This window comes from Mixophyes fleayi, chromosome 9, assembly GCF_038048845.1.
Source record: "Mixophyes fleayi isolate aMixFle1 chromosome 9, aMixFle1.hap1, whole genome shotgun sequence".
Lineage (NCBI taxonomy): Eukaryota > Metazoa > Chordata > Amphibia > Anura > Limnodynastidae > Mixophyes > Mixophyes fleayi.
The window spans coordinates 100,374,067-100,401,189 of NC_134410.1; the positions used below are offsets into that span (position 1 = coordinate 100,374,067).

Genomic DNA, 27,123 nt, shown 5'->3' on the forward strand with positions numbered 1-27,123 from the left:
GGGACACTCTTATTCCCTATTTGATGTTTGCCATCCGTGAGGTACCTCAAGCTTCAACAGGGTTTAGTCCCTTTGAGTTATTGTTTGAGAGACAGCCCAGGGGTATCTTGGATATGTTAAAAGAAGGGTGGGAGCAGCAAGGTCCCAGGGAGCCAAATCTGGTACAATTTGTGTCCCAAATGTATGAGAGGCTAGGAAAGATAGGGCCCATTGTGCAGCAACATGTAAAAGAGGCTCAGGAATGACAGAAGAAAAGTTATGACAAAAGTGCTGTTGTTCGATCTTTCAAGCCTGGGGACAAGGTCCTAGTCCTGGTTCCTACCCAGGAAAGCAAACTTTTCGCCCATTGGCAGGGTCCATATGAAGTTCTAGAGGCTGTCGGTCCTGTCAATTACAGAGTCCACCAGTTAGGTAGGAGAAGGGAGGAGCAAATATATCATGTGAACCTCCTTAAGCCCTGGCATGTAGAGGAAACCTCTCCTCAGGTAGTGAGTACTGCCATTGAAAAGTCTGAAGTGCCCATAGAGCCAGCCTTGTCCATTCAGCAGAGACAACAGACTGAAGAAATGATTCGCCGGAACAGGAATGTCTTCTCTTCCATTCCTGGGCACACTACCTTAATCGAACACGACATTGTCACTCCGCCAGGAGTCATTGTCAAGCAGAAGCCATATCGTATTCCAGAAGCCAGAAGGATGGACGTGAGAAAGGAGGTCGAGAAGATGCTCCAGTTAGATGTAATTGAAGAGTCCACTAGTTAATGGAATAGTCCCATTGTGCTTGTCCCGAAACCCAATGGGACAATTAGGTTCTGCAATGACTTTAGGCGCCTAAACAGTATGTCGAAGTTTGATGCCTATCCGATGCCACGTGTGGATGAACTAGTGGAAAATCTTGCTGGTAGCAATTATTTAACAACCCTTGATCTAACAAAGGGTTATTGGCAAGTTCCCCTGACTTCCACGGCCAAGCCAAAGACTGCATTTTCCACCCCTGATGGTCTCTATCAATATAAAGTCCTACCCTTTGCATTGCATGGGGCACCTACCACCTTCCAAAGGGCTATGAATAAATTGCTACGACCTCACACAGCTTTTGTAGCTGCTTACTTGGACGATATAGTGATTTATACCCCAGACTGGGGATCACATTTAGCCAAAGTTGAGGCGGTCTTAGCTTCATTATGGTCCGCAGGGTTAACAGCTAACCCAGAGAAATGTGCCATAGCCATGAGAGAAGCCAAATATTTGGGGTACATTGTTGGTCGAGGGCATGTCAAACCCCAGCTAGACAAAGTGGAGGCATTCAAAAATTGGACAACACCAGAGAAAAAGTCAGAGTTAAGAACCTTTTTAGGCTTAGTAGGTTACTACAGGCGGTTTGTAAGCCACTTCGCCACTAGAGCTGCTCCACTTACGGACATGTTAAAAAAAAAGTTGTCCAGATAGATTAACTTGGTCTGACTCTGCAGAAACCGCCTGGTCTGATCTTCGGTTAGCTCTTTGTTCCTCTCCAGTTCTACAAGCACCAGATTTTACCTGGAGGTTCTTCCTCCAAACTGATGCTTCTGGTGTTGGCTTAGGTGCAGTCTTGTCACAGGAGAGGAATGGAGTAGAAAATCCTGTCCTGTACCTAAGTCGTAAGTTGCTTCCAAGGGAACAAAAATATGCCACTGTGGAGAAAGAATGTCTCGCCATAAAATGGGCTACAGAAGCTCTGCGCTATTATCTCCTAGGCAGAGAGTTCACCCTAATAACAGACCATGCACCACTAAGATGGATGCAGAACAACCGGGAGGTAAATGCCAAGGTAACCCGCTGGTTCTTGGCACTACAACCTTTCAAGTTCTCAGTAGAACAAAGGCCTGGGATTCTACACAAAAATGCAAATGCGTTGTCACGAAAATATGCGCTCCTCGCGAAGTCCGCGTCCCCCTACTTGGAGATGCTAGGGGGAGGGATATGTAACAAAAGGAGGCATTTAGCTGGCAATATGCAGAGAAAGCAGGGAAGTAGAGTAAAACATTGGCACAGTTATGTACCTAGGTGGAGATTAAACCAGGTAAAAACATATGTGTAGTTTAAAATTGGTTTACTTACATGATTTAAAAGCGGCTTCCTCTCAGCAAACAGACAGGGTGGGTCTGATAGTCTAAACAGAGCCAGGGATGGGCGTTTCCTTTTAAAGAGAAGGTGGGTGTGTCACCTGTCCATCAAGCTAGGCCTGTGGGAGGAGTGTCAGGTATAAAACCCTGCTTGTTTCATTGTTCAGGGAGATCAACGCTGGGCTAGCTGGCTGATCTGGACAGAGAGCTGGACTATGTATAGTAAGCGTTGAGGGTCTCCATAATTGCTGTGCAAGTATACGGTGTCAAAACATTATTACCATCCTGACAATAAAGAACCATAAAAAGGAAGAAGTTGTACGCGTGTGCTTCTGCAGTAGCGGGCTCTTGCCACAATATATTGTATCCACCCAGAGGTGTTGAAAGGGGAAGGCATGTACAAAGTACCTGTGGTAAAGCCGACTCTGGGACTTGTCCTAGGAATGTGCAGAGTGGGATTATAGGCAGGAAAAATTGAGGCAGGAGATTGTGTGGAACAATACCTTACAAGTTATTGTGCAATGTCTCCTAATTATAGTTAGTTATAAGAAAGCAAAGTGTATTTTTCAACTCTCTAGAGCAGCGATTCCCAGAATGTGCGCCGTTTCCTGGGTCGCAGCGTTGAGGTCACAGGGGTGCCACGGCCAGGGCCGGCGGTGAGCGGGGTAGGCAAGGCGGGGGGTGGCAAACGCTCCCCTCTGTCTGAACCCCCGCCCCCCCCTGCTTGTTCGCACGCCTGCCAAAAAAAAGGTACTCACTGATCTGTTGCACTGCATGTGACACCCGACATTTTCAGTGAAGAACAGTAGAACACAGAATAAAACAGAACAGAAGAAAGAAGGGCAAGTAAGGTAAGAAAATGAACAGAGGTTGAAAGGGGGAGAGCAAAACAAGGAGAACTAATTATTTTTTTTGGTGGGGCATATATGAAGGGGCATATGGTGCATATATAAAGGAGCACATGGTGAATATATAAAGGGGCACATGGTGCATATATAAAGGGGGACATGGTGCATATATAAAGGGGCACACGGTGCATATATAAAGGGGCGCATGATGAAAGTTTAAAGGGGCAACGTGGCACATGTGATGATGAAGGGGCACAGTGTGATGGACATACTCTGCATTTATTTAAACACCCTTTTTGTACATGTAATTTTTTTCCTTTACCAATAACTATTACTACCTATATCTTATATTTATAAATGTGTAAAAAGCTTCACACCATCACAGAACAACTGATTTTACCGGCTGCAGTGGATATGGTCACCATTATGGTTGGGAAATCAGCAGGAAAGCTGCATTCAAAGGTACCTTTATCTAAAAATACTATGAGTCGCAGAATCCAACATATGGCTGAAGATCTGAATGACCAGTTGATTGAAAAAATGAAAGGGAAAGAATTCGCACTACAACTAAATGAGGCAACAGACAGTAACAAAGATGCTCATTTGGTTTCCTACACACGTTTTGTTGATGGTGACAATATTGTGGAAGATCTTCTCTTTTGTAAAAGTATCACTGCAGGTACAAAGGCACGAGACTTGTTTCAGATCATTGACACTTTAATGAGTGAAAACAAATTTTTGGACAAAGTGCTTTTGTGTCTGTACTGATGGTGGTCGCTCTATGTTAGGCTGTTATGGAGGATTGCAGGCGCTCATAAGAACCAAAGCTCCTGATGCACTGTGGACTCACTGCATTATCCACAGGGAAGCTCTTGCATCAAAGTAACTGAGTCCTCTATTGAATGCAGTCATGGAAAGCGTGTTGAAAGTGGTGAACTTCATAAAAATTCCGTTACAGAAGGCAAGGTTTTTAAAAAAAAAATGTTTGAGGATATGGGCTCTGAGCACACACCTTTGTTGTATTACTATAGCTCGCAATGGCTCTCCCGTGGCAATGTACTTTCCTGTGTCTTTAATTAATTACAGCAGGAAATTTGCTGCTATCTGGAAAAAGTACACAAGTGTGCCAATAATTACTTGGATACTGTTTTCTTTGTCCAAATTAGCATACCTGTGTGATCTCTTTGACAAACTGAATGCATTATTATTATTATTATTATTATTATTATCTTTGACTTATAAGGCGCCACAAAGGGTCCACAGCGACGTACATTACATATACAGAAAACAGAGAACCAAGACACAACATGATACAAAGATATATACAAACACAGGTGATAGAGTAAAGCAAATAGGATTATTTCTGGGACAGATAGTGAAAGGGATGGTAGAAATCAGCGAGAAGAAGGCCGAAGCTTAAGAAAACAGGGAAAACAGGGCTAGTGAAGCAGGCCAAGAGGTACAGAGGGTGATGGAATAGTAGAAGGAGTACACAAGGAAAGAGGGCCCTGCTCATGAGAGCTTACATCCTAAAGGGTAGGGGAAGACACAAATAGGGTGGTACTAACTGGGGGAGAGAGCCAGTACAAGGAAGTTAGGAGGAGGACTGATAGACTTGAATAAAGAAATGAGTCTTAAGGGCACACTTGAAGCCTTTGAGAGTAGATGCTAACCTGATGGAACGAGGAAGATCATTCCACTGCAGGGGAGCAGCCCGTGCAAAGTTCTGAAGACGAGAGTGAGAGGAGGTGATCAGTGAAGTAGTGAGGCACCGGTCACAGGCAGAGCGGAGGGGGCAGGTAGGAGTGTAGGTAGAGATGAGATTGGAGATGTAGGGAGGGGAAGATTGACTAAGAACTTTAAAGGTGAGGGTGAGGAGTTAAAATTTAATTCTGTAGGGTATGGGGAGCCAATGTAGTGAATGTTGGAGGGAGACTGCAGAGACAGAGCGGCGGGAGAGAAAAATGAGGCGGGCAGCAGCATTGAGGATAGACTTAAGAGGGTCAAGGCGAGACTCAGGTAGCCCAGAGAGAAGGAGGTTACAGTAGTCAAGGCGAGAGATAACAAGCGAGTGAACAAGGATTTTCGTAGCTTCCGTGGTAAGAAAGGGACGTATCTTAGATATATTCCGAAGGTGGAAGTAGCAGGATTTTGAGAGGGACAGAATGTGAGGCTTGAATGAGATGGAGGAATCAAGGATGACCCCAAGGCATTGGACTTGGGGGACAGAAATGAGGGTAGTGTTATTAACGGAAATAGAGAAGGGGGAGGTGGGAGAGTCCTGGAAGGGGGGAAGACTATAAGCTTGGTCTTGGAAATATTGAGTTTAAGGAAGCGTTGGGACATCCAAGATGAAATGGCCGAGAGACAGGAGGAGACACAAGACAGAAGGGCAGGGGAGAGGTCAGAGGATGAAAGATAAATTTGTGTATCTACAGCATAGAGGTGGCACTGGAGGCCAAAGGAGCGGATGAGAACACCAAGGGAGGAGGTGTAGAGGGAGAAAAGCAGAGGGCCAAGAACGGAGTCTTGAGGAACACCAACAGGTAGGTGAAGAGGGGGTTATGTAGAATCATGAGTAGAGACTGAGAAGGAGCGGTTGGTGAGGTGAGAGGAAAAACAGGAGAGGACAGTGTTACATAGGCCTATAGATTTGAGAGTTTGCAAAAGGAGTGCGTGGTCAACGGTATCGAAGGCAGCAGAGAGGTCAAGAAGGATAAGAAGGGAGTAGAGTCTATTGGATTTAGCAAGGAGAAGGTCATTAGTGACCTTAGTGAGGGCAGTTTCAGTGGAGTGGAGGGGGCAAAAACCAGATTGGAGCGGGTCAAGGAGCGAGTGAGAGGAGAGGAAGGAGGTGAGACGGTTGTAGACAACCCATTCAAGAAGTTTGGAGGCAAAAGGAAGAAGCGAAATAGGGCGGTAATTAGAGAGAGAGAAGGGATCAAGGGACGGTTTCTTGAGTATGGGGAAGGCAAGAGCATGTTTAAAAGAGGAGGGGAAGATTCCAGAGGAGAGGGATAGGTTGAAGAATTGTGCAAGGTGGGAGCAGGCTTCAAGAGAGAGGGAGCGGAAGAGGTGGGAGGGGATTAGGTCCTGTGTGCAAGTGGAGGGGGTGAGAGGAAGAGAGAAAGGGGGTATGGACTTCATCTGCAGATACTGGAGTGAAGGAAGAGAAGGAGGGTGAGCTAGCAGGAGGGGAGGGGAGAAATGAGATAGCAGCAGCAGAGGAGGATGAGAAGGGAGACAGAGTGGGCAAGGAGGGGGGAGAGGGTGGGGTAAGAAGGGACTGCTGGGAGATGTCATGACGTATAGACTCAATTTTGAAGGTGAAGTGGGTAGCAAAGTCGACAGCAGGGAGCATGGGGGGAGTGGGAGAGGGGGAGGGGAGAGGAAGGAGTTGAAGGTGGCAAAAAGCTGATGGGGGTTGGAGGATTGGGAAGAAATGAGAGCTTTAATGATTGTTTGGAGAGCGATAGGGCCGAACTGTAAGAGGCAAGTATGAACTTGAAGTTGAGGAAGTCAGCATGAGCGCGTGACTTTCTCCAGAGCCGTTCTGCACTGCGGGAGCATTTTTGAAGATAGTGGGTAAGTTTAGTGTACCACGGTTGCGGCGGAAACCGATGAAGCTTGACGGTGACAGCCGGGGCGATAGAGTCAAGTGCAGCGGTAAGAGTGCGATTGTAAAAGGAGACAGCCTTATTGGGGCAAAAAAGAGTGGTGATGGGGGAGAGGAGCGAGCCCAAGGAGGAGGAGGAACTGGTAGGATCAACTGTGTCAAGTATACGCCGGGTGAAAGTAACCTTGGGGGATGGGGATGATGAGAGGGGTGAAGAGATGCTAAAAGAGAGGAGATGGTGGTCCAAGAGAGGAAAAGGTGAATTAATGAGGTCAGAGACAGTACCGAGGTGTGAAAAGATCAGATCTAGGAAGTGGCCACTGCGGTGGGAGGGAGAGCAGGTCTATTGAGACAGACCAAGGGAGTAGGAGAGGGAGAGAAGTTTGGAGGCAGCAGGGTCTGAGGGATTGTCTATAGGGATATTCCCCAAGATGAGAGAGGGAAGGTCAGAGGAGAGAAAAGTGAGGGAGCCAGGTGGCAAAGTGATCAAAGAATTGGGAGACAGGACCAGGAGGACGGTAGATAACAGCAACATGGAGTTGGACTGGGTGGAATAGGCGGATAGAGTGTACCTCAAAGGAGGAAAAAGAGAGGGAGGGTTCAGGGGGAACAACCCCAAAAGAAGAGCAGGAGGAGAGAAGTATGCAACGCCACCACCTTGCCATTCCCCAGGTCTGGGTGTGTGGGAGAAGGACAAGTCCCCGAAAGAGAGAGCAGCTGGAGAGGGAGTGTCCTCAGGGGATATCCAGGTTTCAGTGATGGCAAGCAGGTTGAAGGATCTAGAGATAAAGAGATCACTTCTATAGAAGAAGAAAAACTCATTGAGCTCTCCTGTGACAAGTCTTTAAAAGTTAAATTTAGCAGCATGGGACTTGAAGAGTTTTGGATATCCATTAAAGATGATTATCGGATGCTACGTGCTAAAGCACAGCAAATCCTTGTTCCATTTGCAACATATCTGTATGAAGCTGGGTTTTCGGCTGTTGCCATAATAAAAAGCAAGTACCATTCAAAAATTAAGACGGAACAGGAAATAAGGGTGGCAGTGTCCAAGCTGATTCCAAGGTTTGAAAAGTTGTGTAGTGCACAACAGGCGCACACATCCCATTAATAAATAATACGTTTGATATTTTTATAACATTCTTTAATAACTAAGCACAATTTTTGTTTTATTTTGTTTGATTGTCTTCCTGTTAACGAGTGCTGTAAATTGTTCTATGAAATAAATATAATTGTTTTTTAACAATTTCCCTTGGATTTATGTGTATTAGTTTTGCAAACAACTTAATAAGTATTTGTGTCCTGACTAAAATACTTATTACATTATTTTGACCCAACTACTTAAACATCGTCCCGTAATTATTTGGACTTAAGGGTGCCTTGAAAAATTTATGAAGATCCTAAGGGTGCCACGACTGTTAATCTCTTTAAGATGGGTATAGATTTAAATTTCTGTTTTGTAGGTGAATTACAATTTATAATCATTTGTATTGATGTTTAAAATAAATGTTTCCAATTCATCCTTATTCCCTTTCCAAATAATGAGCATATCATCAGGGAAGGGCTGGCAAATTGTAGTGGGTGGGGTACGGTATCCCGACACTTGGGATACTGATACTCACTATTCCTACAAAAAAAACAAATAGTAAAATGATGACATGATGAAAATATACACTTACCTTAACAGGTTGGTGGCAGTGGGTCAGCTGAATCTGACCGCCGACAAGAAGCCAGGGAGCGCATCCTGCTGCCTAACAAAAGCCGTGCATGCGCCGGCAGCCGCCGGGACCCAATACAGACGCGTCCCATTGCTAGGCAGCGGCAGGGCCGGATTTACCGCTAGGCAACCTAGGCACCTGCCTAGGGCCTAGCGGCTCACGGGGGGGACAGGAGCAATTAGAAAAAAAATAAATAAATGGGCCCCTCCCCCGACTCGCGGCAACCCCCCCTGCGACTCGTGGATGCGCGGGGGGGGGGGGGGGTGCAGCGAATCGGGATAGGGGGGGTCGGATGCCGCGAATTGGGGGAGGGGGGGTCGGGTGTCGCGAGTCGGGGGAGGGGTCACACGGGGCTAGTGTGGTGGCTGGTCTCCTCCCTCCCTCCCCTGTCTGGCCTGCTCTGTGTCACATGGGACGTGCACCACATCACAGGTGCCGTCCCATGTTTGAAGGGGATGAAGACTTCACAGCTCCTAAATGGAAAAAGGTAAGTTGGGGGAGGGGCGGGGTAGTATATTAATTGTGTGTGGGTGTGGCCACTGTGTCCGTGTGGCCACTGTGCCCGTGTATTATGTGTGTGTGAGGGGCCACTGCTTGCGTGTATTATGTGTGTGTGTGTGTGTGAGGAGCCACTGTGTCCGTGTATTATGTGTGTGTGAGGGGCCACTGCGTGCGTGTATTATGTGAGTGTGTGTGTGAGGGGCCACTGCGTGCGTGTATTATGTGTGTGTGTTTGAGGGGCCACTGCGTGCGTGTATTATGTGTGTGTGAGGGGCCACTGCGTGCATGTATTATGTGTGTGTGTGTGTGTGAGGGGCCACTGCGTGCGTGTATTATGTGTGTGAGGGGCCACTGCATGCGTGTATAATGTGTGTGTGTGTGTGTGTGTGTGTGAGGGGCCACTGCGTGCGTGTATTATGTGTGTGTGTGGGGGGGGCCACTCCGTGCGTGTATTATGTGTGTGTGTGTGAGGGGCCACTGTGTGCGTGTATTATGTGTGTGTGTGTGAGGGGCCACTATGTGTGTGTATTATGTGTGTGTGAGGGGCCACTGTGTGTGTGTGAGGGGCCACTGTGTGTGTGAAGGGGGGGAGCCCAAACTGATATCTTGCCTAGGGCCCCATGAGGTGTAAATCCGGCTCTGGGCAGCGGGACGCGATTGACCAGAACGGGAAGGCGCACGTCCTCGGCACTTCCTGAATGTGCGGGGACGGTGCCTGACAACCAGTAATAGGCATGCTTTTGACACGCTGGGGTAAATTTATCAAGCTGCAGAAAAGGTTGAGATGTTGCCTATAGAAACCAATCAGGTTATAGCTGTCATTTTGTATAAAGCATAGTTGCCAACTCCCGGAAACTTGTCTCCGGGAGAGGGGGCGTGACTGGAGGGAGGGAGGGGGCAGGGCGAGGCCAAGCGCATCATTTTGCCCCCCCCCCCGTGAAACCGTAATTTGTGTCGCGGGGGGCGGGGCCAAAATGACGCGGTTGGCCTCGTCCCGCCCGCTCCCGCCCTCCGAAATGGCGTGATTCAGCGAGAATCGCGTCAAATGAAATGAAATCCGGGATGCGGGAGAAATGCCATCTCCCCCGGGAGCCCGGGAGACTGATCCGAATTTCGGAAGTCTCATGGACTTTCCGGGAGAGTTGGCAAGTATGGTATAAAGTACTATATAAATGATAACTAGAATCTGATTGGTTGCTATAGGCAACATCTCCACTTTTTCAAACCCGCAGCTTAATAAATTTACCCCATTGTCTCTGAATGTCAAATGTTGGTGCTTTGTCTGTGCATAGAGGGTTAATCTAATTTGGACTGCATAGTGGGGACACTAAAGACACTATACCAAGGCACTTAATGGTTTTGCACAGTTAACCCAGCATCCAATTCTCCTTTATGTCCCCAGAAAAAATATTTCTAGTCAGTGCTTTAGGTCTAATAGATGGAACTAAGCTCTACTCTTGGTCCTGGGTATCTTTAGGTGTATAACTGTTAAGTGTTTCTTGTTTGCAATTTCAGTATTACATATGTTTACTACTTTCGGGCTCTAATATGGCTTATTATTTCATAATCTGACTCTGAGTTATTTCGAAAAAAGAAGTAAATTACATCATATAAAGCAGTTTGTGCTAAAATATAATAGAGCAACCACATATAGAATATGCCAAAAAATAAATAAACACTTATTTAGACCATTAGATAATAAATGGTAACATATACTAATTTAATTCATTAATTGGTATGGTGCACTTTAAATAGTAGCAGGAGGGAGGTCAGTTTAGGCACAATGCTGGAACTCAAATCTCAAACACTAAGATAAAATCCTTATATCTGCGGCTTCCCCCTTTCGGACACCCACTATTTATATGTAACAGTTGACATTTGCAGCTGTACAGGATGTCTGTCAAATGGCCCGTTACCACTAAAACACATATTTAGATGGATTTATTTTTTCCCTGAAATGAAACTGAAGAAAAATACCTGATCCAACATAAGATGTTTTCTTGTGAAGGACACTATACTGGTAATCTTGTAAAGCTCCTCATACAATGGAGATGATAATTAAGTAAGCTATATATATTGTAGATACATGCACTTCAAGTGTATATCTGTAACAAAGTCATTGCATTATTTTATTATAGTTTTTAAACTGCTACCACAGCCACTCTGTTAAATTTTACAATGAAATATCACTGATTCCTCTTCAAGATATTAGATATTAAAACAATTTTACCGACTCACTGTGAATGATAAAGCCTTTTTCTTCTCCTTCATCCTCTGAATGGCACTTCTCACCTAGAAGCATGCAAATATGACTATGTAACCATATATACATTAAAGGCATTTGTTACTTACTCCAATGGGCAAAGACCCTTAAATTATTTTCTTTAATGAAGCTTACTACAATCTGTAGAATAGTTACTCTTTGACAGTGACAGAGTTACTATTTCAGTCATAAACTGGTTACAACTTCTTTCACTGAATAGCAGTGCAATGCAATTTAAACCGATGATTACTAAGCTGTGATATCCAGAGATTATGTACACCACTTAGATATTGCAGCTCAAACTCACAGAAATGTTACATCTTTCATATGGGAAGTTTAATTTATGCTAAACAAAAATGGAGACAAACATAGGCAGGGAAAGAAAGTGAATAGCATTAAGCACGGGAGGCAAATAGGAGCATATCTATCCAACAAGACACTGCCAGCTATGCAAAGAACTAACATCCCTTCCCAGTTGCCTGCACACTGATATAACACACATATAAACACAATTAAATAACACATGGATGCCATTAACACACAGATATTCATACTACATAAACAATGCATGCACACAATATGATAAACATCAATAACTCATCAGAAACTCCCCAGACCTTAATCCCATTGAGAACTTGTGGTCAATCCTCCTCTCCTCCTGTTCTCCACCACCTTAACTCTGCTCTCCAGCTCCTTGTCTCCTCCGTGAGGTCCTCCTGCCCTTCTGCCCCTCTAGCTACACCGCTGGGGGCTCTCACCTCTCATCTAGCTGTACATTGAGCTTCTGAGTTACTGTGCTTTTTGTTAACTGTTCCGTGCTGTCTCTCCCTGTATCGTGTTTCTTTCTGTCCTTGTACGGCGCTACGGATACCTTGTGGCGCCTTATAAATAAAAATTAATAATAATAATAATAATCCTCAAGAGGTGGGTGGACAAACAAAAACCCACAAATTCTGACAAACTCCAAATGTTGATTAGGCAAGAATAGGCAGCCATCAGTCAGTATGTGGCCCAGAAGTTGAGTGACAGAATTCCAGGGCGAATTGCAAAGGTCTTCAAAAAGAAGGGTCAACACTGCAAATATTGACTCTTTGCATAAACTTCCTGTAAATGTCAATAAAAGCCTTTGACACTTATGAAATTTGTAATTTTACATCAGTATACCATCGAAACATCTGGCAAAAAGGTCTAAAAACACTGAAGCAAGTTTGTGAAAACCAATACTTGTGTCATTCTCAAAACTTTTGGCCATGACTGTAAATCAATATTGTCTAACTACACCATAATTGCACACTGCAATTCACTCCAGTGTTAGTTCCAAGAGGAAGGCAGCCTAGGCTGGGCCAGTCTACATAGGGCAGTCTGGATAAGCTCTCAACATACCTATTGGCTCATTTCTCTGATGATGTCGCAATTTCTAATCATTTGACCCTATTTTTGGACAGACAACATATAGTGCTGTCTCCCGCCTGGATCTCACAATGAGCTCTCCAGGCTACAAAAAATACTACTGTGTTACAGTTATTTGTATATAATGTTTGAATAATACAACTCAGAAATGCACTCACTTTTCATAAATCAATAACAATAACAGATGAATAGGCTATAATTTTCTTACCTCGCTGTTATAAATGGCATAGATCAAGAAAATATAGAGACCCTGCAAGAAAGAAAAAAAAACAGTAGATTAGATTAACAACAATTTTTACCATTTAAATTATAAACTGTTTATGAGAAGCATTAGTCTTAAGGTGCAAGTGTAGAGATGTGCCCCGCTGCCATGCCCTGGAAGAGGGTGAACAGAGAGGAGAAGAATATCTACTCACCATTCCTGCGTTCCAGCACCGATAAGTATTTCTTCTTTCCCGCAGGTGCCAGCAGCAGAGGGCAAGTGAGCGAATGAGGGCTCACCCAGTACTTAGTGAAGTTACGTTACCCAACCATTAGTTGTTGTAGAGTCAGGGCACCTGTTGCTAGCTAGTACTAGTTGTGTGGGTGGTACGTTTGTGTTCTGTCTTCCACAGGTGACGGAGAGAAGCAGGAGAGCAGGAACCGGAAGTTGGAGTCCCCCAGGTGAGTATCTTGATTCGTTCTTTCAGTTAGGCCCTCACCAAGGGGTGAGTAGAGTATTTGGGGCGGGATAGTTTCTGGTCACAAATACTCATAGTCCTGCACCCTTGGCAAGAACAAAATGAGGTGTTGGCAAGCGGGGTTGACTGAGTGTCTGTGCTCCTTGCCGTAGCCTCGGACAGTCCTTTCTGGTAGGCACAGACTCAACTTCTGTTTCTTCCTCAGAGGGAAGTGGAGTGATCTGACTGAGGTTCAGTTGCTGGTCTGCTGGAATAGGAAAGGGCGGTATCGGTCTTCCCAGGGTCCAGAAGTCAGACCTTCACTTGAGACGGAGAGTGGCTGAGTGAATCCGAAGAGGACGGTGGATGGTCATTGTTTGAAAGGTAAGACATCTGTGTGTGTCAGTCCTGTTCCCCTGCAGGCGTTACACAAGTCTAGCTAGACTTGAATCACATTTTCCATATGTAAAAGCATCTGCATATTCTTTTGGATTTTTTTTTATGAGTTAAAAATGTGCAATGATAATTCAAATAAATAAAATAAAAATAGCATTATAATTACTGTTAAACCCTTGATTCAAAGGTGTATCTACCCTACCAGGGAGTATCAGCTGAAACAGATCAAGCCTTCCCTATAAAAAAAAAAAAACATGTGTATATGTGAGTTTTTCATCAGTAGATGGTACATTATCTATGGAGCCCACAAATGTTTAGCAACATCACTGCCTTTTACAAGAGTTTTAGCTGGGCTAAAAAATGAGAGTAAAGACCTAATTGGGTAACTGGCTTTAAGATAGTAGTAGATAGCAATAAGAATAACTATACCAGAGCTAGCCAATTGCAGATAACATCATAGATGTGGACCTTTGCAGCACTTAGCTTTCCAGGCAACCTCCATAGACGGAAGGAAGACATCATTTTTTTAATAGTTATGTCGTATTTTACATATATGAGGCCCTCTTTAGAAAAATACTTGGGCAGCACTGAGTAACACAATAGAAAGCAGGAATACAATTAAAATAGTTCATAGAAATGTAGGTAAGGCAATTGACCTTACATATTCATAATATGTCATCTTTTATCAATCTCAAGCACTCTTGAATAGTCTTACTCTTGTGCTATGTATTTATGAGCAAAGTGCAGGTTAGAAAATGTATTTATCTTCATATTTCATTATCTTCCAAGTAGAAGAAAAATATAACAACATACTGTATTTTGTGTTCATATTGTGTCTACTTCTAAGCCAGAGACATTAGACGCTAATGAATATTGTGAACGTGTCCATCCGTTTAAGTAACGACCTCTCTCTTTTTCTTTTGTTGCTTAAAGCATTGTCTTGCCACTCTCTGCTGGCGACTGTGCGGGCTGACCCTTTTTAAGTGGGTTTATTTTAGAAACAGATTGTTTAATTCAATTTTAAAGTAGATCTTTGTTTCTGCTTTTTGACCCTTTTTTAGTTTGAGTCATTTAGTAAAAGGTATTGGGCAACGAAACGAGTATGAAGAGTCATCAACTTCACTTAAAATGTGTTCCAGGTTACTCAGCTATAAGTAATTAGAACAGAATGACAATATCTGTTCTCGTATAAAAAAAACATTATGTACAGAACTTTAGTGCATGTACAGATAATGAGATTAGAGTGTGTGGCTAAGTGAAAATCTATTTTTATGTCATTTATGTTTTGAAATTAATAAAAGAAGTAATATACAAACCTAGCAGCCTATTAGGGACATTTTAAATGAAAAAAATGCAGATGCCCCCCTGCCCCTGCTGGAGAGCCCTCTGAAAGGATGTGCTATCAAAATGAATGAGAAAAGCTCAGTGTCACTTGTTTCTGGACCCATTTGCAAAAGCATTCAAATGCCTCCAGTGCATATCAATCACATGTGAACCCCATATCGAACATATACGCAAATGCATAGTGTTTATATAAGTTTTCACTTGCAATCTGCACTTTTTGTGTATAGCCATCTTGACTTGTACAGAATCATGATCAGGATCATACCATTTCCTTGTTCGACAGTTACCAACATTTTTTTTTTTTTGGGGGGGGGGGGGGGAGACAGCAAAGCACTGATGCTGCATAAACAAAAATAAATAATCACACTTATGAAGTTTAACAAAATAAAGGATAACTCTATATAGTATAAATAAGTACAGTCTGGGAAACTATAGTGCCTTGCCAATATATTTTCACACAGAAGATTTTTATGGTTTATTTAAGCGACTATTTAGATATCAGCTGCATAAAACTCAGAGAAATCAGTTTGAGTAGGAGAGTGTACACAGAGAGACCAGTTTAGGTCAGAACTCGGCCATGCATCACAGATTAATTATATTTTGAAACAACCCCCCCCCCCCCCCCACCCTCTCCACCTGATTTACAATGTATCCTTTAACTGTTCTTGCCAAATAAATCAGCTGTATTTCGGAAAGCAATGCATCTCATCAACACTACACAGTGCCCTTTCTAGTAGGCATGCAGGGTATTACTCAGAACTGCTAGAACTCAGTCCTTCAAAGAAACACTGGTTACTCCCACACCGCTCTTCTCTGTAAAAAACTGCCAAGTTCTCCATGATGTAGGAGATTGTGAGTGGGGGATCACAGCTGCTGGAAGTCTATCTGAGCATCTGGCAGGAGAGTTGTCAGACACCAAAAAAACAATGCACACATATATAAATACACATACATACATACATATATATATATATATATATATATATATATACATATATATATATATATATATACATATATATATATATATATATATATATATATATATATATATACATATATACATATATATATATATATATATATATATATATAATTATATATATATATATATATATATATATAAAAATAAATATAGATATATACACACACACACATACCACTCCGGGTGGATGCCTACCCTTCCGGGAGGACTCCCTGCAATTTGTGAACCTCCCAGAAATTCCGGGAGAGTAGACAAGTATGAGGATGGGCTTTGATGGCACGTGTATGTGCGTGTGTGTATGTCAGGTGCCGTCTCAGCGCTCTCCACAGGCGCCGAATATGGACACCTTCTCTTCGCAACCCACGTCCTGTTGTCTAGCAGCAGAACGCTATCTCTGCTCACCTGTCTGCAGCCAGCATGCCTGACCGCCAAAATCTCCCTAACCCAATCAGGAGGCACCTTAGTTTATATAAAGCAGCCTCTGACACATGTCTAGTGCCAGAGTATTGGTTCTTCCAGCTCCAGCATTGTTGTTCCTGTGTTACTCCTGTGTATTGACTCCTTGGCTACAGTTTGACTTCTCTTCCGGATCATCCCTTGTTCTTCGCTGCCCGCACTGGTTTTGATCCTTGGACTGTTCCTGACTACGATTTGCCTTCTCTCCGTTGTACTGCGCTCCTCTGGTTTCAACTCGGCCTGTTTGACTACTCTCCATTCACTGCGCTGGTAACTATCTGGGAGAACCGCGACCTGCGCATCACATGCAGCAAAGCCCAAACCTCCTTGCGGGGGTCCCTGGCGAACACCGATGGTGCGTTAGACTCCGCACCTCTCAGTTTAGTTGCGCTAAAACCAGTCAGTGATATTCCTAGTGAAAGTCGTGACAGTGTAGCTGTCAATGACAAATATTTTCTCTGTACAACACTGCGTAATTGGCGCTATGTAAGTAAATCTTGATGATGATGTGGGCACTCATGTAATCATGTAATTATATTTTGCATGCAAGCATAGGGGTAAGATGCACACTTTTTATTTTCCCATTATGTTTTGCAACCAAAAAAAGGCTTTTCTTTAGTAACACAATATTTTCTGTTTAAAGAACAATAGGTTCCAAAAATATGTGCAACATAGCATTAGTCGTATATTAATATTTTGTAAAGTCATTAAGACACTGATACTATCACATTTTAAAACAAACTAAATCAGCCACATAAATCAAAGCCAAATATGTTAGATGCTGTAGTTCATACCTGAAAAGCATTTAGAAAAATGAAGGTGTATGCCCAGATTACACTTAAGTGTACCAAAACACCACACAGCCAGGTCAGTCCCAGGACAGGCAGAAGAACAATGATGGGTTTTGCTGTAGCCCTGCAAAAAAAATAGGTAAATAGTTTAAGTATTCAGTGCACATAACTGTCCGTTACTTTAACCCTTTACGGATCATACGTATTTTGGTGATCAGACCAATTTTCTAACTAACCAAATTCACTTTTTTACATTTAATAACGTATATTTTCTTTATTTATAAAATAGATATTATTTTTGACATCATAATTGGGTCACAAAGGGAGAAAAGGACATGATCGGAAAAGAAAAGAAGAGTTACATCTTGCTCTGTACTTTGCTATTTGTAACATATTCAATCTAGGGGTCCATTAGAAACATAATTTTATTAGCTTACTTTGATTTAAAAAAATTATATTTGATCAAACTAATCTGTTGTGGTCCTGACCTGCGGTTCCCAGCTCTATGCGCTCAGTCTCACTTAGTCTCTGCTTTTTTGCATAACGGAAAGAATAAGACCGATTGGGAACAGTCAGCTTCTGTATCATAAGATCATAACCTACACATAACACAGGGAGGTCACTCAGCACGTCAGAGTAGGACCCGTGCATGCTAAGTAGAAATCCCTGCTTCTTCTGAGAGCAGGCCTGGGGCAGTGGAAGGTCATCTCCGGGCCTCCTAGTGATTCCAGACCAGTGGTATTTGGTGGTAGTTCTGCTACATGTCATTAGTGCTATCAGTGAGTGGGGATTTGAGGTCTGATTGCTGACATGTTGGTTTAAGCGGGTGAGTTTTGGAGTGCATGAGGGATCTGAGGGCAATTTTATGCCAAGTGGGAAGTCTGAAGAGCATACGAGGGCTTAAAGACATATGGGGTCATTTTATGGCAAGCGAGAGGTTTCAGTGGAATTTGGGAGCTTTTTGTAGCAAGTGAGGATCAGAGAACATGTGGAGGGCCTTTTGGAGCAAGTGGTTGCGGTGGGAGCATTAAGGGTAATGTAGAGACCTTTTTCTGAAGGTCTACATTAATGTGTATTAGGTTGCCCAGCACTGATTTATATTCCCTAATCAAGGAAGTCTAGTGGGTATATCTAGTAAACTGCGAGTTTGAAAAAGTGGAGATGTTGCCTATAGCAACCAATCAGATTCCAGCTGTCATTTATTTAGTGCATTCTACAAAATGACAGCTAGAACCTGATTGATTGCTATAGGCAACATCTCCACTTTTTCAAACCCGCAGTTTATGTATAACCCCAGGGGGTAAATGTATCAATATGCGGGTTTTATATGCCAGGTTATCAACCCAGCTTGACCTTCCAGAAGATAAGCACTGATAGTAATGATGATGTTTAAAATTCCACCATTAAGTAGGAGTGTTGGCATTCTGAAAAGCTTTTTTGGGCTACCATGACTGATATTGATCTGAAGCGAACCCTTATTCTAAGGAATTATTGAGAAAAAAAATATCTTCCTTCCGAACTATTGTAGATAGGTGCCACCACTGAAACCAAACCAAGACCAATTTAGTACCAAAGGCCACATAATATATTATGTAGCATTAGATGCATACATCATTAAATACTTAGCAATGTTGTGAAGCTATTTATTTATCTCACTGATAGGGACAGAGGTTGCTAGTTGTTGCCTCTGAGGTATTTGATTGTGAGATAGCTTGCTATAATTTATATTCACAATAGGATGTAAATATATCTCAAAAGCAGCAGCTGCCAGGCGAATTTAAAAGATATTTAGTGGCATGGTTCTTTAAGACTGGGTAAGAAATTGACATTCATAAGAAACCCTATGGGGCATATTCAATTGTTGGCAAAAACGCCAAACATCTCGCGGCACTCGCACTTTTACCGTCATTACGGTAATCGTGAGCGTAAATACCGGTATTACAGTAATTTTCTTGCTGGATTTCAGCTCGCGGCTCCCTGAAATCCAGTTTACTATTACCGTAATACCGGTAATAGTTTTAACGCCGCAGGGAAACAAAACAATTGAATACCACTCTATAAATATATCAATTGTGCAGTGGTTAGCCACCTGTGTAATATGATGATAGCCACTTAAGGTGCATTAAAAACCTCACGAATAGTTGCAATTATCAATTTTGGTAGAGATATTAATAATGTTACTTATTATGAACTCATTTTGTAACATACGAATTATAAGCAAGAGGGGATTGAACTACAGGAATATTTGATCTGAAAATGTAAGTATAATTAAAAATAAACACCTGTCATACAAGGATATCAAAATAATTTAAATAACTAGCTCATTTTCCTTAGTATAATACAGTTATAGTGTTGCACTTAGCCTCTTTATTATAAGAAGGTCCTTTACTGCCACCTAGTGTCTTGACACTTCTTTCCATTTGTTGTTAATTAACCTACCATGAAGTAGAGATGCTGACTGACCCCAGTGTTCTGGTTTTGATTTTAATTTTGGATCTGGCTTAACTTCGTGTTTTGATTTTGGATCTGGATTAAATTCGTGTTTTGGTTACCCATTTTTTTTTTTAAATTTCTATTTTTTTCTAAAATCACATAATTTTGCTTTTTTTTGTCGTACATTATTAGTAATCTCAATGGCACTAATTTCAAGTCATTTGCAGTCAATTTTGACCACCTCACAGGTCACAATATTATTTTCAGACACTTTCAAAGACTGAAGTGACCTAGCTGGATGCTAAGCGACAGAGCAATCACACAAACGCACAGCAGTTCATAGCACATCTAGGAAACATTGCCACACAGCAGTGTCAGTAAAGAAAAGTGGTGCAAGATGGAATTGTCATTAGATCATGAAATCAGTTATGGTTCATTTGATCGCTCCACCCGTTCCTTGGATAACTGTGGTAATTCTACAGCCAATGCATGGCAACGAGCGATGACCCCCCTGGGATGCTTGCTTTTATCAGACCAAGACTAATCCAGGGTGCAAGACAATGCACTAAAATGAGCCATTGTAATTCACAGCAAAAAGCAAGTTCATCACTGAGCTTCAAATCAGCCCCAATTCCCAAAAAATTATAATATAGTTAGGTACCTTTGATGTAAACTGCAGATTGCAAACATTTTGTGCAATACTGATGAAACAGCAGCAAAGTAGAAGGTTTGAGTAATACATATACACATCTATTTAGACATCCATGCTTACATTACTTCTGCAAGCAACGTTGTTCTTTGTTATTAAAACTGTTGTCTTTATACCGTTCAAACAAATTAAAAATAATCCTCCACCATTCTTTGGATGTTGGTAGTTGATAGTAGGATCAGGTGGAGTTACAGCAGAGGTGTCACTAATTCTGGTCAATTCTTTTACAGTAGACGAGACCAGATGTCAAAATGTTGTGCTGTAACATCTGCATCATCCCTGGGTCTCTTGGGAAAGTTAAGTTTTTTCCTAGCAGCAGTTGACTGAAAAACTGAAGGAGGAGAGGCGTCCTGTCACGTAACACTTGAGCTGTCATCTTGCTCACAGAGAGATCCTTCCATCGCTTCAGATCTGGGTCAGTTGGAAACAAAGAGAAGACATAGCTCTTAAACCTAGGATCAAGCACAGTCGCAAAAATGTAGTGATCCAATTTCAAGATTTTGGATCCTAGCGAAGTGAATAAAGTACTTAATCTACAAGTCCGATATACTTAGCGTAATTGCTTTGTTTCATCTTCTCCTTCAGTTTCTCAAGCTGCTATTCCAAAAGTCTAATTAGAGGAATCACTTGACTCAAGCTAGCAGTGTTTGAACTCACTTCACACGTGACTTCTTTGAATGGTTTCAGCACCTTGCACAACATGGAAAGTATTCTCAACTGCGCTTGAGTAAAATACTTCCCCCTCCTTTTCCAATCTCATGGCTTGTGGAATAAGCGTGGATGGCTTTTCGCTGTTCCTCCATCTGCAGAAGCATATACAGGGTGGAATTCTACCTTCTCACCACCTCTTGCTTCAGTTGGTGGCAGGGCAAATTAAATTGCTCTTGTAGCTGCTGCAATCTCCTACATGCTGTTGCCAAATTCCAGAAATGTCCAGATATTTTACAGGCCACAGACAGCATCTCCTGCATGTCCCTGTCATTTTTTAAAAACCTCTGCACCACCAAGTTTATTGTGTGAGTAAAACAGGGAATGTGATGGAATTCACCCAGCTGTAATGCTCTCACAATATTGGTGGCATTATCAGAAATTACATATCCTGGGGAGAATCCAAGCGGGATAAGCTATGTTGCAATGACATTCCTTAGTTTTTGTAACAGATTGTCAGCTGTATGGCTCTTAGTGAAGCCGGTGATATATAGAGTAGCCTGACTCTGAAAAATGTGATGTACTTGGATACATGCTGCTGCTGTTCCGCCTGGTGAAGATGTATCGCCAACCCAGTGGGCTGTCACAGTCATATTATCTTTAGTTTGCCCAGTTCCGCTTGTCCACATGTCTGTGGTTAAGTGTACAGAAGGGTAGAGTGGCATTTTGTAGGCCAATAATTAGGAAGAGGAATAGCTTTTCTAGTAAAATGGTGTTGTGATGGAATTTGGTAACGGGGACGCAAGACCTCAAGTAACTGTCTAAAACAAGCTGCATTAATAGTGGATGTTGGACGCAGATCTAATACTAGCATAGTCGCCATGGCGTCTGTGATCCGCTTTGCGACTGGGTGACAGCTTTCATACTTGCTTCCTCTTGCAAAGGATTGTTTAACAGTCAATTGTTGTGAACTACTAGTAGTCTTCTTCTTGGTCTGCTTCTGGGATGAAGATTCACCCCCAGCAGCAACAGCAGCAGCAGTGGGACTAACGCTCAAGAATTCTTTTGAGGAATCCAGGGGAGTGGAGAACTAGCCTTACCAACTTGGATGCAGGATTAACTCTGATCGCTACTGATGATATTGATTAAGATGGTGTTGTGGGTGTAGATTGCAGATGTCGGGAACTAGCTGAGAGAAGGGACCTAGCTGATGATGGACTGCTTGTTGTTATTTTTTTAGCATAAGTTTCTGATTTTCCCAACGGCTTGCCATGATCTCGCTTCAAATGGCGTAACATGGATGAGGTTTCTAGATGGTTAAGGTCCCTACCTTTACTGACTGTGGCTTTACAAACGCTAAAAATGGCTAGACAACTGTTGTCAGGATTTGGGTAAAAAATAATTACACAAAAAAGAGGTGGATTTTTTGGTCATATGCCAAGGCATGGCAATGGCCTTCTTCTTAACAAATGCAAGACCTGCTTCCACTGGTGCAGGACGTACACAAACAACATCATCCTCATCAACATCCTCATTAGTGCCCTCGTCAGCTACACAAATATCCTTATCCTGTTGCAATTCCAAACTGGCATCCTCAATTTGTGTATCACCAGCTACACTTGGTCAGGCTTACACTTAGCACTCGTGGATAGACACTCCTCAGGGATTTGTGTCATTTCTGTGAACATACATTTTCCTCTAATGCCTTAGCGTTTTCTCCTAGCTCGGCTTTTACACATAAAAGTATTTGGACATCACTTTTGGAGTCAGAATGACAAGGTCTTGCTTGGTCATGACTGACCTTACAAGACGATGCCTCAGTGACAGTTGCAGAACTAGCACTCATAGAGAAAGGCGAAGGCCTCATTCTTTCCTTGCCACTGCGTGTGTAGAATGGCATATATTGGCAATTTTATTTTGTTCTGCAGATAACTTTGCCTGGATTACAGGTCTGTTTTTTTTGACCAAGGTAAAAGGTGTTTTTTTTTTCATTTTTGTTTCCCTGACTTAAAAACACTATGCACTTTAAGATAGGCTTTAGCAGATGACATAGAGGGATTACTATCATCAAGACTAGTTCCCGCAGCTGCTTGGTGCTCCTGGTCTTCTGTGTACTGCTGTGAATCCATTTTGATAACACAGAACAATGTGACTGCAGATTTAGACCAAGACTGCCAGCCCTATTATTTCTATTTCAGCAACGACAGTTAGCAATGGAGCAATGGAGCTGTCCTGTTGGCGTGTTAGCGATAGCACCATACAATGTGACTGCAGATTTAGACCAAGATTGCCAGCCCTATTATTTCAATGTCAGCAATGACCATTAGCAATGGAGCAAAGGAGCTGTCCTATTGGTGTGTTAGATAGATAACACAGTACAATGTGACTACAGATTTAGACCAGGACTGCCAGCCCTATTATTTATATTTCAGCAATGACAATTATCAATGGAGCAAAGGAGCTGTCCTGTTGGTGTGTTAGTACAATGTGACTACATAATTAGACAACCAAGACTGCCAGCCCTATTATTTCTATTTCAGCAATGACAATTAGCAATGGAGCTCTCCTGAATGTCACTGGAGACTTGAAGAACACTGCTACCTCTCCTCTTTCTTTTCTAGCTATGACGCTGCCCAACTGCAGTAGAGATTGCCAAGAACCGTGCTACCCCTTCTGTGGCCCTCCGTGAAATGGCACTGGATCGCCGTGGAGGGTGGTACTTATAGATTCCAAAATTTGCAAGATCCGACGATGTAACAATGACGTTTTGCCTCGTTTTCAATTCTGAGGGCACGCAAAAGTACCGAGCCGCCTTGGCTCTGTACTCGGATCTGCTAAGTTCGGATGTGTTCGGTTCTCGGGAAACTGAGCCTGAGCATCTCTACCATGAAGCATGTCAGAGGATTCCTGGCCAAGTCACTAAGCCCTGAGCAGTCACTCAAAGGATGCAGATGCTATATTATAGTGCATATATATGGAGTGACGGAATAAGGACAGATGTAGTTACCTCAGCTCAGAGTTTACTGACAGGTCAAAGATAATGTAGTGGATAGTATTTCACAGAAGGTTAGGCAACAGGTTGAAATTAATCTGTGCTCCTGGGCAGTCTTACAGAGCAGAGAAAGAGATCATTTATAACATTTGTAGCAATTATCTAAGAATAAAACTTAACAAATGGTAGAAAGTTGAGAAATTATTTGCAAATATTAATATCTAAGTACATTTCACAAGGATATCAAACATGGTTGTTTTGATATGGTACATAGTGCCCTTGACAGTTGATAGACAGGAGAACCAACCAACCAGGACAGGCATTGCTTGGATCTGAGGGGAGGAGCTCTTTTCGAGGACATGCCTGGTCTCTTTTATGTTCCCTTTACTCCCCTCAGCTTTGCCGCCAATGGTTATTTGGCACCTAAAACACTGAATGACAAACATAATGTCACTCATCCAGTGTTTTTAATACCCGTGCAGCACACCCATACGGAGCGCCAGCTGCTGACATTGAGCAGAAGCAGCTGGGAGCTTCTTACCTGTGAAGCTGTTGGCTACTGCTCTTCACTGTCAGTGATATGCTGGAAGTGTGGCACTTGGCTATGATGTCCCAGCGGTGCCCCACACTTTAACACTAAGGAGCAGAGGATGCCACCTCCCACCTCTTGCCTGCTAAGGTAAGAATCAGCAGGGGTCGAGCACATTGCCTCAGGAGGGGGAGGGAGGGCACAACCCAGGATGCCTGCAGAGCTTGCACTAGCCCTGAACATTGACCATAACTCAAGATGCTATTTGAACACTTGCTCATATTCAAATGAGCTGTAAGCAATTGTGCTTCACACCTCCTTCTACTTTTGGCCAGGCATAAGCTTACATGCTTGAATATCTCTGTGAAGCCTTGTTTTCACGTTTGACACTTCCCCTTTTAATAAATTTAGATATCACTGATCTACATCACCGATGTTCAAGAAGAGGTGGAAGAAGTCGCTGCTGAAAGGGAGTCCCTGAAGGAGATGGGCAGTGTCTGAATCCTGACCCAATAAGATCAGCCAATCAGGGAGCCAGAAGAGGGAGCACTGCCCTGGAGCATAGGAACCAGAGACTGAATAAATGGTTGTGTCTGGAAACCAGAGGAAGATTTCTGTGGCTTGAAGACAGAACTGGCTAGGAGTTATGACGCCTGCTGGACTGATAATGATCGGACTGGAAAAGGCGGAGCTCTTCTTATTTCATCCTCTACCTGCCATAAGTGTGAGGGAGAGATGCCAGATTGTGCCTGGAATAATTAGCACCATGGATTGGATAAAGGTACATGAATTGATTCCCTTGTGTTATTTTGCAGGGTAACAGTATTATTTTGTTTAAAATTGCTACATCGTTGTCGGTGCATAATTGTATTAAATAAACTAAGTATTCCTTTTTCCTTTAGATATTTTCTGGGTGCAAAAATCTTTTCCCACGTTCACCGTATTGAGGAGGTTTGTAGGCAGCACGGTAAAGCGCTGTCCTGGTGCAGGAGTCATTGCTGGTTAACTTCTGGGTACACTTTCAATTGTGTCAATGGCGACAAATTTGAGTGCCCTGTTGTTGTGACATGGACATTTTGAACTTTTCTATATTTACTAATAAATGTCAATGGATTGTGTAATATGTGATTAATATTACTTGTGTTTGCCTTTATAGTGCAAGTTGGGTATTCTATGTATTATTTTAGCTGAATATAATACATATTATATAAATATTTGACACATATCAGCTTTGTGGGAATCCATTAATCCAGATAGCTCTGTTTCCTTCTTGTTTTTTCACACATGACAGTTTTGTTCCACATGGCGACTTTAAAGAGGTAGGGGGTCTACAGCTAAAATTTGGTATGGTTCTTTTCATGCCACCTGGATCATTCTATTGGCAAAAGCCCATTGTATGTGGTGAATGGCTTAAAATATATTTTGCAAATGTATGCAACAGAGATTTCATTGTTTTAATTACTAGTTTAGAAGCAGTTTTACTAAGTCATTTTGCTTGTAGCAGTTGATAATGGGGAACCAATTATTTTTTTTTCTGTTTCAATAGGAACCCTGACCTTTCAAATACCTTTTTGAAGGCAGCTTGCCTTGTTTTTATATGATACTTGCCCACTCTCTTGGAATAACCAGGAGGCTCCCAAAATCCATGTAGGTCTCCTGGGAGAGCAGGCCATTCTGATGCATCCTGCCCACTTCCTAGTGAAGTGGGCGGGATGGGTGCCTCCATAACAAATGAATAGCGAACTTTTGGCACTAACCCCATGGCAGAATGACACAAGTGCATCATTGCGCCACAGGAAGAAAATGAGGTGATTTGCAGTGTCTCACACCCCTCAGCACTTGTACTTCACCTCCCCTCCAGGATCTCCAAGAGGGGAGAAAGGAAAAGTCAACAACTGGTCTTAAGATAGGGTAACTATGGGACAAAATTTACATTTAACGTTGTAAGCGTAAATTGCACCCAACTCTACATAAGGCCCTCAATATGTACAGTTAGGAACAGCCTATTAGTAAAGGCATCTTGTAACTGGTGGATGGCTTACTATATACAGTATTTTCAAATAAATTCAATTGAGACTTCTGTGGTCTAATTACTATCTTAGGAGCAGATTTACTAAATCATTTTGCTGTTGGCAGTTGAGTGCTGGGGGAACCTATATGTTTCTTTTTAGAGGTAATCCTACTTTTTGAGCAGAATTTTCTTGTTATACATGGATTAAGCAACTTGTCTGGGTTTTACACCCCTAAACAAGAAAGGTGTGGTTTTTCTGGACTTATGTTAATATCCTTCTGTCCTATTCCAAATTAAAGGGTTATCAACTCATATTTCATGACATTGATAGTCAAAGTTAGATAGAACATGAATGGTAATTTCCAATTCTAGAAAGCAGTAAAGTAAATGTGTTTAGTGCTCATAGCGTTGATATGCACAGATGGAGGAGTGAATTGGACGTAGACCTTACATTAAAAAAAAAAAAAAAAACGATTTGACTTTTGCTTCAATTCCATTTCCAAATAAAGAAAACATAACAATATCAACAACATAAATATCTACATCTTTTGGAATTTGTATATTCCAGAATAAAATAATTAATATTTTACCAATAGGTTAGCAGAACTTTTCTTTCCAAAATATGTGTGAACATTTATGATGTACATGAATATATTTTATGAATTGGAAAACTAAAAATTTTGCTGTGATAAGTCTGTGTAAATTTAACC

The 27,123-nt window shown here is 42.4% G+C and overlaps 2 protein-coding genes across 3 annotated transcripts in view; one reads left to right on the forward strand and one right to left on the reverse strand.

Annotated features, from left to right (window-relative positions):
- PSMB7 (proteasome 20S subunit beta 7) overlaps window positions 1–27,123 on the forward strand; it is a 979,390-nt gene that overhangs the window by 635,686 nt on the left and 316,581 nt on the right. The window lies entirely within an intron of this gene.
- The window catches only part of ADGRD2 (adhesion G protein-coupled receptor D2), a 322,961-nt gene that overhangs the window by 166,723 nt on the left and 129,115 nt on the right, over window positions 1–27,123 (reverse strand). For both annotated transcript variants that reach the window (XM_075184713.1, XM_075184714.1), the window contains exons 20-22: window positions 17,095–17,215; window positions 12,669–12,710; window positions 11,026–11,079 (exon numbers count right to left, since the gene is read on the reverse strand). In XM_075184713.1, coding sequence (XP_075040814.1) covers window positions 11,026–11,079; window positions 12,669–12,710; window positions 17,095–17,215 — 217 coding nt within the window. The remainder of the gene's footprint in view (window positions 1–11,025; window positions 11,080–12,668; window positions 12,711–17,094; window positions 17,216–27,123) is intronic.